Below are 12,173 nucleotides of genomic sequence, written 5' to 3'. Positions count from 1 at the left end.
CTGCGATGGGATTCCCCAAGGGAATTCTGCTAGCCGAGGAAAAATCAGCAGAAAGAAGAAATGAGGAAGTCAGGTTGTGAAAATGTTCTAGTGAGATGTCTGAATAGAGAGCTGTCAGCTGTCTAAGAAAAAGGCTGCTCTTTTCTGCACTAGCTGTTCAATAGTGGAACAAACGGTTTCTGAAGTGGTTATAAATTGGACTGCGCTGTTTTCCAGAATGAATGTTTTAGCTCTGTTTGTGTGCATGTACCAAGGTCGCTGTGCTGCTGAGAAGAAAAGAAATACAAGGCTTGTCATCACAATAAGTAGATTTTCTCTGCAGCTCTTGTGATCATAATGGAAGATTAGGTTATTCAATAAGATTATTACAGTATGGATGACAAGTAAATGCTTAAAGGGTTAGTTCACCCAAAAATAATTATCCCTTAATTTACTCACCCTCAAGCCATCTTTATTCTTTTAGCCGAACACGATCTGATGGAAAAACATATCCTGGCTCTTCCAAGCTTTATAATAGGAGTTTTTGACGAATAAAAAAACATATCCATCTATCATAAAAGTAATCCATATGGCTCCAGGGGTTAATAGAGGCCTTCTGAAGTGAATTATCCATAGGTATCTTTTTAATAAACTGCAATCACTGTCTGGCCGTACGCGAGTTAAGTTCCGGCAGAAGAGTGACCTCCTACCCGACGCGTGACGTATTGACAAACTCAGAAGCACAGAGGATAGAGCGAAACAAAACACTGGTCACCAATTAGAAGAATTTTTACAAGAGAAATCTCAGAGGAGCTTGAGTTGGTTGTTTAAACCACGAGAGGCATCTTCTCTCACCTAAGCTCATGCAAAGCCTACATCCTACGTCATGCGTCGGGTCAGAGGTCACTCTTCTACCGGAAATAAACTCTCATGCCACTGTTACTGGAAGCCAGTGATTAAACACTCACCTAAAGGATTATTAGGAACACCTGTTCAATTTCTCATTAATGCAATTATGTAATCAACCAATCATATGGCAGTTGCTTCAATGCATTTAGGGGTGTGGTCCTGGTCAAGACAATCTCCTGAACTCCAAACTGAATGTCAGAATGGGGAAGAAAGGTGATTTAAGACATTTTGAGCGTGGCATGGTTGTTGGTGCTGGTCTGAGTATTTCACAATCTGCTCAGTTACTGGGATTTTCACGCACAACCATTTCTAGGGTTTACAAAGAATGGTGTGAAAAGGGAAAAACATCCAGTATGCGGCAGTCCTGTGGGCGAAAATGCCTTGTTGATTCTAGAGGTCAGAGGAGAATGGGTCGACTGATTCAAGCTGATAGAAGAGCAACTTTGACTGAAATGACCACTAGTTCAACAGCAGAAGACCCCACCGGGTACCACTCATCTCCACTACAAATAGGAAAAAGAGGCTACAATTTGCAGAGCTCACCAAAATTGGACAGTTGAAGACTGGAAAAATGTTGCCTGGTCTGATGAGTCTCGATTTCTGTTGAGACATTCAGATGGTCGAGTCAGAATTTGGCGTAAACAGAATGAGAACATGGATCCATCATGCCTTGTTACCACTGTGCAGGCTGGTGGTGGTGGTGTAATGGTGTGGGGATGTTTTCTTGGCACACTTTAGGCCTCTTAGTGCCAATTGGCTGTAATTTAAATGCCACGGCCTACCTGAGCATTGTTTCTGACCATGTCCATCCCTTTATGGCCACTATGTACCCATCCATCCTCTGATGGCTACTTCCAGCAGGATAATGGGGGTGAAAGGGGGTCAAACACAGTATTGGTGTGGTGTTCCTAATAATCCTTTTGATGAGTGTAGTTTATAAAGTTAATATGGATTAATAAATATGGATATAAGTTAATAAATGTGGATATTTTTCTTTTTAAAAATGCATCACTTTGCTTCAGAAGGCCTTAATTAAACCCCATATGGACTACTGAGTTGAGATCTGGTGACTGGTGACCATCAGAGGATGGGTACATGGTGGCCATAAAGGGATGGACATGGTCAGAAACAATGCTCAGGTAGGCCGTGGCATTTAAACGATGCCCAATTGGCACTAAGAGGCCTAAAGTGTACCAAGAAAACATTCCCGACACCATTACACCACCACCACCAGCCTGCACAGTGGTAACAAGGCATGATGGATCCATGTTCTCATTCTGTTTACGCCAAATTCTGACTCTACCATCTGAATGTCTCAACAGAAATCGAGACTCATCAGACCAGGCAACATTTTTCCAGTCTTCAACAAATTTTGGTGAGCTCTTGCAAATTGTTGCCTCTTTTTCCTATTTGTAGTGGAGATGAGTGGTACCCGGTGGGGTCTGGCACCAAGAACCATGCCACGCTCAAAATGTCTTAAATCACCTTTCTTTCCCATTCTGACATTCAGTTTGGAGTTCAGGAGATTGTCTTGACCAGGACCACACCCCTAAATGCATTGAAGCAACTGCCATGTGATTTGATTGATTAGATAAATCCATTAATGAGAAATTGAACAGGTGTTCCTAATAATCCTTTAGGTAAGTGTATATGCAGACAGTAATACCACATTAAGAACTCCCAGCTCAACAAGAAAGAGTAAATTAGTCGAAGTAATGTTTCATTTCATCGCATTCTGCTTTTAATCACTCCATATCCTTTTTTTATGAATCTGTTTCCCTCAAAGAGCTCTTGTATTAGTAGTCATGTATAAAATTGCTTACACATGTATTCCCAGATAGGCAGAGACGCTTGTTGAAGCCAAACATCCCACAGGGTTTTGTATTAGATTAGTCGCAGTCTCTCGGGCACAAAGGATTTATGAAAATTTTCTCTATTTTCCTTTGTTTCTGTCTCCCGGTCTTTCTCTCTTTTGTTCTTTAAAGTTCTGCAGAAGGATAACTAAAAAGACACTGTTGCCATGATACTGCTCTCCTTGATTTTTATGTTGTGATGTAACTGTACAGATCCATGTTGTTTTTCTTTTTGGTTATTGTGTTGCAGTTAGAACCAAATATAATTCTCTCACTGCGTGTGTTAAAGAAAAAGTCACAAAGAGAAAGAAAAACTCTTCCAGAGAGATTTTATTTTATTTGGATGTATTACTCTCTAGTGCTCTATTTCAAAACCAAGTGTACTTGTAAGGCATCAGCGCAACAAGTTTTAACTATGTATTTTTATGCTTATTAGAGTATTCGTGCCATATATCTCAGCAACATGATAATTCTGAAATTAGTTACTAGGGTCGAATCTCCCGAGTTTAGCACTTTTTGTGTGTCTTGTCTTTGTAGAGTATACTGTACAATTGGGTCACTTATGACAAGGAAGCTATATTGGGTCTTGGGACTTGTTTGGAATCTGGAAATGGTAACGTATACCGGTGTTGTTAATTCTGAACACCAGGCTTAAAGCCAAAGTGAAATTCCAACCATAGCTGTAGCTGAAATGATTAAGACGAGGCATAGTGCTGGAAAGTCACTTTAAAACTGTGCACTGCTTTAGACGATATCAAAATGCAGGATGTATCACAATGACAAATAGTTGGAGAATATACCCTATTAATTTTATCCTCACAAGTCTTTCTCTCGCCCTCCCTCCCTCTCCATCTCTCTTTCTCTGGTGTTTGTGGGGATCAGGAAGGATTTGGGTGGAGTGTTTCAGTGGCAGGTGGGCAAAATCTGTTCACAAAAAAAGCTCTTTCTAAACCAAAAACTCAAGATTCAACTGTTAGCATTCATATTGATGGAATTTTTTTTCCCATGAAACATATTTGCAAGGCTTTTGATATTGTAGTATTATTTGATGTCCCAGATTTCCCCCCCTCACCCCCTGTGGGTTTTAGAATGCTTATCTTAATAACATAGCCATGCTTTCTCGGTGGGGAATGGCAAAACATGGGGTGATGGTTTCTTTGTTTTTTTATTCCACATAAACAGCGTCATTGTTCTATTAAAGGGACAGCTCACCCAAAATCCTGTCGTAGTTTACGCAGCCTCATGTCATTGTAAACCTGTATGCATTTCTCTCTTTTGCAGAACACAAAAGAAGGTATTTTAAAAGAACAATGGGGTCCAAACAACATTAGGACCCATTTTGATTTTATGGACAAAAATCCACTGAGACATTTTTTTTTTAAAAATGTCTTCTTTTGTGTTTCACAGAAAAAGAAAGTCATCCAGGTTTGGAACGGCATAAGAGTGAGTAAATTTTGATGTGTTTCTGATAAATTTTGATGTGTTGCTATGAAATGATAACATCCTTATGGATAAATTATACAACACTCATTTACAATGGATGGCAGTAACAATTGTCTATCCCAAATGTCAGAAGAAGAGAAGGGGAGGTGTATGCAGCCAGTAGAAGAGAAGTAAACACAGACACACACACACACACACACACACACACACACACACAAGCCATGTAGCTTTAGCACTGGGACATCTGGCAACCCAAATGTATCACCGCCCACCCCAACGGACTATCTTAAATTGTGAAGTAAAATTCCTTCCTTAAATTGTGTTGTTCACTCTCTTGACTTATTTAAGTAAAAAAATTGATCACAGAAGTTTATGATCATGCTGATTTGTCCACAGTGCAAATGCTGCTTGGCTTGTGTGTGTGTGTGTGTGTGTGTGTTTAGTTCTCCTCTTCCGGATACATCCACCTCCCCTTCTCTTCTTCTGACATTTGGGATTGACAATTGTTACTGCCATCTCTTGTAAATGAGTGTTGTTCTCATATAATTTACTTTTATGTGCTAAGTGATAGAGATTGGATGCATAGTAGAGAAAATTGCAAAAATTGCTGACTGTGTGTGTATATGTGTAAAGAGGTGCATTTCAGTTCAATTTATGCTAGTATTTCAGTTCTACTCAGCCAAAATAAACAGACCAGGATGAAAAAGGGGAAGCCAAAGAAAAGCAGACCGCCATTCCTATCCAAATTTCTACATTTAAAAAAAAAAAAAATATATATATTCTATTTGGTCTTTTATTTAAATTCATTTTGGGCTACCAAAAGCCATGCTTACGTAATGCTCAAAGAAAGCGGTATCGTAATTTGCATCAGATCTGATGTAATGAAGCTGTTTTTTTGTGTGTGTGTGCATCTGTATTGTGATCCATAAGCTTTATGACCTCATTTTTGGTGTGCTGTACATGTTATTTGCAGGCAGTGGTTCATATAGCTGTGCTGGTTTCAGCTCGGGTCATAATGTAATAGATGAGTGGTGATCCTGGATCTCTGCATTTGCTTAGCTCTGCAGGCATTGCTGGTCCATCATAGGATTACTGTTCAATCAGGATTTGACGTTTCCTGACAGTGCTACACGATATTGCCCTGCTGTATTAGATCTGTACTAGTTTCGCTGGTCCACCTCTTAGCGTCCAGCAAAGATCTCCTGCTCAATGCCAGCTGGCTAGGCTTTTGAATGAAACACAGACCACCTTGACCATTGGCTTAAGGTAAGTGTGTCTCCGGCAGCACGGGTTCCTGACTTCCTGTCCAAAAGGATTTATTTGTTGTGTTCATTATCATCAGGGACACATTTTGTGTGTGTTTGTACGTGACGTCACAAGGGGGAAGAGTGGATTTAAGCTGGCTTTATTTGGTCTGTAATCCCTCATAGCAATCTGAATGAGTAAAATGTTGGAGTTGGAGCGGATCAGCGTCGCTGGATTATCACAAACCCCTGCCTCCCCCACATCAACCCTCCCCTTGTAAAAATTTTCCTTCCTGTCTCTCCGTTTTCTTTCTTTTTCTTTCCCTCTGTCTGTTCCCGCTTGTCGCTTTGCATTGCCAGAATGGAGTAGTCAGGCAGGCTTCACCTACCAACGTTATTTGTGAGAGCGCTTGGTGTCCTCTTTCCTGCTTCCATCACCACCAGCAGTATTCCCCAGATTAATTATTCACCGGTCGCCAAGCAAGAGGAGCCATTTGATAGCCAGACCTTGCCACTGTGATAGAGACGGGAGACAGAAATTACAACTGGACCTCAGGTGAAAAGCAATATCTTCTGTTTTAATTTTTTCTTCCATACTCCTTCCTTTCACCACTTGACATCAGCCTGCAACTAGGAACTTAAAGGAAAACCTCTCTCATTTTTCTTCCCTGTGAGTAAGGTATATCTGTTCCTCATGTTGCTCTCCAGTAAGCAGTTGCCGATTGGCCGCTCCCAGAGCTGGGACACGCTGGGTGGGAATGAGGGTCATTGGGAGCGCAGTGACAGTGTTTACGAGCAGCAGGCCCGGATGGCTGGTCGACGCAACTCGCTGAGCTATGGAGCAGATACTGGAGGGGGATGGTACGAGCCACCGCCTGGAGTGCGTCCTCCTGACCTCGATTTGAAAAGGGAGCCAGACTCCTACCAGCAATCTCTTTACAACCAAAGTTATTTGGATCGTCCGGACCCACGTAACATAAGAAAAAGCTCCGTTCCTGAGTTGAACAGCCATTATGATCGACATTCTATGGCTAACCGTGGTTCCCAGCCACACCATGACTACTATCAGCAAGACCCAGGCATGCCACCTCGGCCAACAGACGGATTCTATCGTGGAGAGCAACCTCATTCTCTCAGTAGGTCATCGACACATTATGGAATGATGGCAGGTCCTCGGCAACTGTGGGAACAGAGTTCAGGAGGTCGGCCTGGTTCTGCTGCCCCAACACCTGGCATGCCTCTTCCCCCACCTCCAAGTTCTCATGACATGGGTCGTATTTATAGGGAAACATCCCTGCCTGGACCCCCACCTGCTACTCCTGGCACAAAAATGATGCAGGATGGGCAGCGCATTCCAAGCCGAGCACCATCTCCAGCTCGTTATATAATGGAGCCAAGTTCTCCCCGTTACGGTGCTGAGCCACCTGTCTCTCTCACTAGCCATTACAGTGACGTTAACGGAAGGCCGATTGATCAGCCAGCAGCCACTTGCCTGGTGGTTGATCCAGCTGCTCAAGGAATGGATGGAACTGCCCGAGGTATGGTCATGCATCAGGAAAACCCCTCACCATACACCATACAGCAGCAACAGCAAGTCCAACAACAGGCTCAACAGCAAGCACAGCAACAAATGCAACAACAAATACAGCAGCAGCAAATGCAGCAGGTTCAGCCAGTGCAGCAAATGCAGCAGGTTCAGCCAGTGCAGCAAATGCAACCAGTGCAGCAAGTGCAGCAAATGCAACCAGTGCAGCAAATGCAACCAGTGCAGCAAGTTCAGCAGGTACCTCAGGTTCAGCCAGTGCAGCAAGTTCCACATGTGCAACCCATGGCACCTCCAAATCCGGTCTACACTCCAGTTCCCTCTACAGCCCTTGCCCCAGTAACCACTCCTGCTCTGTTACCACAACTTCCTGCTCAGCCTTTAAGTCCTGCTCCTCCTCCCACTGTCCCTCAGACCCCAGTGCCTCCTGTAGACCCTAAAAGAAATGCAGACCCTGAGTTTCTGGCATTGCTGCAAAAAGAGGGCCTCTCGGACAGCACCATCACTTCACTGCTGCAGCAGGGCTTTGACTCCACTGCAATGTTGGCTGTAATGGAGGAAAATGATGTACGTTCAGTGGCCCCCAACTTGGGCCAAGCCAGGGTTCTGTCTCGTGTTGTGCTTAGTTGCAAACGACCACCTGAAACCCTTCCTGCTACCCCCCTGCATCCCAGTGCTCCAGTACGTGGCAGATCCAACAGCTTTAGCCATCGTAGTGACATTTATACGCACCAGCCGCCACCCTTGACTCCAGGCTTGGAGTCCCAATATATGCAGCCACCCTCTACCCCAATGCAGACGGTATCTGCCAGGATGGGTGAGGGCTATAGTCGGAGACCCAGCAGTGCTCCCTCCCAGCAACTTCTAGACCAGACCAGTGGGTATCCTGGAGCCAGGTCTGCAGGAGGATACAGTGGTTCTGTGGTTCCAGTCCAGCCTCGCCCATTATCAGGCTACAATCCGCATACTGGCTTGTCCATGTCACATATGACTTCAATGTCCCAACACGTAGGCATTCCATCTCATCTGCCAGTAATGCCATCCCAAATGGCAATCCATGCAATGCCACAGCCTTTGCCAGCACTGCCAATGACCATGCCTGCTTTGGCACCCCAGCAAGCTCCGAAGGCATACACAACCAACTATACTGTACCAATGGAGTTGTTAAAGAGGGATCGAAGCTTGGCCACGATGTCTCCCATGCCCAGTCCCCATGTAAGCCCACAAGTAATGCGCAGGGCTGGAGTGTCCTCAGACGGAGCCCTAGTACCTGTTGGTAGTGCCGGTCCAGGTCAAGGTGTGAGTCCGTCTAATCAGAAGCTCAGCCGGCGTACTGGACCTCCGGTCATTGTCTCCACTATGGCATCGCCGGACACAAGTAAATCAAAGCCCTCTTCCATTACCTTTTCACATTTTCCTATCTTCCCCTCCTCCACCCTCTCTAGTGCTTCAGCTCCTAACTGTGTCAGCGTGAGTGTGTCTGAATCATATGATTGTAGGTTCATTGATTCAAGTTACATTTTTCCCTTTGAACTTCACTTTTTAGAAGTGCTACACCGATACACCTCCTTTGAAGAATAAACTGTGCTGTTTGTTTTGTTGCTGAAAAAGTAGTGAATTGAGTTGCTAATGATTTTACCAGAGCGTCCTGTACTGAGATATCATCTCTGTTCCTTCCTTTGTCTAATGTTGAGCAAGACTCATCTTGTATCATTATATTATTGTGATCATATTATTCTTTCAGATCAAAGCTTTTGTAGCTAGTTTGGCTTTGTTTTGTTCCAGATCAGATGCAGCCTTTTTTTGTACATAAAGGATTAGAAAAAAATAACAATTCCCACATCCTTTAAACCTTGTCATTGCAGAGCTGCATACCACTGACTGAATATTGTATTTTTGTCTAGCACAAGCTCATTTAAAAGTAAACTTACTTTGGACTTTCTTTTTACAATGAGTGACATAGTAATTGTGCCAGCGTTGTTTCATTATGTTGCCTTGTGGTTCAGTGGCCTATTTTGTTATTTGTCAGTCACATTCATGCAGTATTAGTCATTATCAGCTTCAGGGTGTCACTGAATGTTAGACTGTTTTTTTTTATGGCTTGGAATTATATATTACATTGCTTTAATGTTATTGATGCTCTCTTGTAGGCGTCTCTAAATGAATTTGGAGTGACATGTCTTATTTTTTATTCTCATGGTTTGTCTTTGCTAGTTTAAACCTCTGTCACTCTCTGCCCGTCGCTGCTGATCTGTTTGACTAAGATACTGTGAGTGAAGTGTAGCCTGTCAGTTAGTGGTAGAGCCACTTGATGCATGTTTGATGTGAATTGTCACTTTCAGGCGTATATAGGCAAGATCAGAATGATGGACTGGACCAGCACAAGGGAGCGAAGCGGAAATTTCAATGTGAGAAATAACTGAACATGTAGTTCATCTATAGTTAAGGGACATTATTTACACAACATTTAAGCAAAGCAATTAGCATAATACAAAAAATAGCCTTTTCATTATTGAAAACCGTTATTATTTGCAAAACCGTTATTTTAATTGTATTTTTTATGACTTGATAGTATTTGTCAATCTGCTTTTATGTTCATTTAAAAAAACATTCATTTAATCTGAATCTATTGCAAATTCGATTACAAAAAAACTAAGATGCATTACATTTTAGTGGGATTTGCTTAACTAGAATGAAAATAATGTCACAAAATAAAATGAAAAAAGTCTAATTTGGATTTTTGCACTATGCAGTAATATTCAGTATGTTTTGTGGGATTCATTCAAATGTTGTTGCAGGACTTGATGCTGATGCACATGCATGTTTTGCAGATAGTGCTAAAGACTGTAAAGGTGTCATATTTCTGTGTTCTTGAATCCCACCTGGTGCCGCTGGTGTTAGAGACGGTTTCCAGCCCACATTGGCTGTTTCAGAACGATGACCAATGACTGCACTGAGGGGGTGGGGAGGCAGCGCAGGGAGTTTTACTTTGAGTCGAAATGGAGATGCAGTGTCAGACACCGACAGGAAATTAAACAACACATCACCATAGTCAGGCTAATCACATTGTGGTGATAGTAATCAGAGTGTATGGATATGATTGGAGAGCCTCTGGGGTGGGAGAGAAATGAGCAGTTATAAAAGGCTGACTGGTTCAGCCTGGTTAGCAAGCAGCTTCAGTAGGGTTGGGCAGTATGACCAAAATCTGGGGAGATGTTATTATATTATTAACATCCGTTGTATATATATATATATATATATAATATATAACTGATATATTATATTATATAAATCTACCATTTAGATTTTTTACTGCTGCTTTATCAAGACCTGTTTCACGGATCCATTAAACATGCTTTTTATGTGCTTATCTGACTGTGTTTACGTGTATACTCACCAAGACCAGCATTTTGACATTATTTTTGTGTATTCGTCTGTTTATGTGCAATAAGCAGCATAAAAGACCTCAATTTAGTACTGAGAGGTGGCTTTATGTGCACGCATTTTTGGTATCGGACGATATTTTTTCATTTTTATGTTATCGTTATCGGCCCGATAATAAAATTTGGCTGATATATTAAAGCTGATAAATAATGAATTATTTACTTCATCACTTGACACCGAGACACTTAAGATGCGCACTGTTCAACATGATTGATCTTAATTGCTTGAAATATGATTGGAATCAAAAAGGAAAATATAGTTAAGTGCAAAATTGGCTGTAATATCAGCAACATGAAATTATAATGAGAACATTATAATTGTGTTTGGGAACAGATTTTAATTGTGAGACTTTAGTTTTTGCAATCAGGCTTTCAAAAATTATATAAAAAAATGGATTTAGATTTATCGGCCGATATATCGGTTATCGGCTTTCAAATATAAAAAAATTATCGTTATCGGCCAAAATTTTCATATCGGTGCATCCCTATGTAAAATTATGAGGAATTCCATGCCGAAATCCAAGCCCTGTAAAACCAACATTATTCAAATGTTGCAAATGAAACGAGTGAGTTAGGGGAGGCGGGTTTGTGCGTCAACTCTGTCGGAGAGATGAGAAAGCGAAGTTGGTATCGCGGTACTTTGTGGAAAATGTATATTGGAAATGTTTCAAATATTTCACTATCTATGTGTCAAAAAATCTATATTTTTGACAACTGCATTGCACATTTATAATACTTCAATTGAAAAAATGTGTATATACATATATATATATATATATATATATATATATATAAATATATATATATATGTATATATAAAATTTAACAGTCTAAATGGCTAATAGGAGTGACTGCGTTACAAACCACTGCTGAAGTACACCCGCATTTGGCGAGTTGGCGGGGGTGTTAAATGTTAGATAACCACTATTAAGCTATTTTTTGGATAATCCAGTGAAATAAAAACTTGGCTGATCTACTACATTATAGCGCATGTGTTTTTTTGTGTCTATCGGCAAGTCAGTTGTTGGAGGACTGGTTGATCATCCCTAGAATAGAGGACAGATAACATCATAATCTTTTAACTCTTCTTTTTACGACAGTCTCTAATCCACGGCTATCTCATGCATCCTCTCGTTTAGTTTCTCTTTCAAAGGCTTCCATTTTCCCTTTGTGTCTTTTTGCCTCCCTTTGCTTCTGTTACACCTCTGCTGTCTCACTTGAGTTAATGGGTTTAGCTGGCTTTCGTTCCATGTAATGAAACCATTTCTACAGTGCCCCAGTCATCTCTGTCTCCAGATGTTTCAGGTTGGATAGAGTCAGAGTACATTGCTCATGTCCTAAACATCTGTGAAAAGCCCCAGTGGGCAAGCGGTCTCGAGCAGAATATGAGCGCTTCTCTTATGCACAACAAAGTCATTTGCATGTGGGAGATGGTTGTTTGTTTAGCCAGTAATTTCGTCTGCTAATGGACAGGCTGTAGACTGCGGGCTCGCAGGGTATTCCTTAATTGTGTGTTGCTAGGTGACCTGTTTTTGGTAGCAACGACTGCTCTGATTTTTTTATTTTTATTATAATTATTATTATTGCGCTCTCTCTTTTAGAAAGCATGCACATATAGTGTATCGTTCCTTACGGTCTAATACATCTCAATGAACTGATCTGAAAAGAGACTTCCTTTACCATATATGGTCATTCCATATACCCCCAAAGACTAATTGCGTCTATATATGGACATGCTGGGGCGACCCTGGCAAAAGAC

The 12,173-nt window shown here is 41.6% G+C and overlaps 2 protein-coding genes across 12 annotated transcripts in view; both read left to right on the top strand.

Annotated features, from left to right (window-relative positions):
• The window catches only part of ctbp2a (C-terminal binding protein 2a), a 58,109-nt gene that overhangs the window by 19,440 nt on the left and 26,496 nt on the right, over positions 1 to 12,173 (top strand). For 7 of the 11 annotated variants that reach the window (XM_039681780.2, XM_039681783.2, XM_039681784.2 and 4 more), the window contains one exon: positions 4,149 to 4,184. The exons of the other annotated variants lie outside the window; for them this stretch is intronic. In XM_039681780.2, coding sequence (XP_039537714.1) covers positions 4,149 to 4,184 — 36 coding nt within the window. The remainder of the gene's footprint in view (positions 1 to 4,148; positions 4,185 to 12,173) is intronic. 11 annotated transcript variants of the gene reach the window in all.
• On the top strand, positions 5,554 to 8,592 carry LOC148973485 (uncharacterized). The gene has a single exon (XM_089120144.1). It carries the CDS (start codon positions 6,123 to 6,125, stop codon positions 8,550 to 8,552), a length of 2,430 nt encoding a protein of 809 aa, XP_088976270.1. The 5' UTR covers positions 5,554 to 6,122; the 3' UTR covers positions 8,553 to 8,592.

Source organism: Pimephales promelas, chromosome 15 (genome assembly GCF_988280905.1).
Source record: "Pimephales promelas chromosome 15, fPimPro1.hap1.1, whole genome shotgun sequence".
NCBI lineage: Eukaryota > Metazoa > Chordata > Actinopteri > Cypriniformes > Leuciscidae > Pimephales > Pimephales promelas.
Note: the sequence above shows the minus strand (reverse complement) of the source record. Positions and strands in the feature narration are given on the sequence as shown.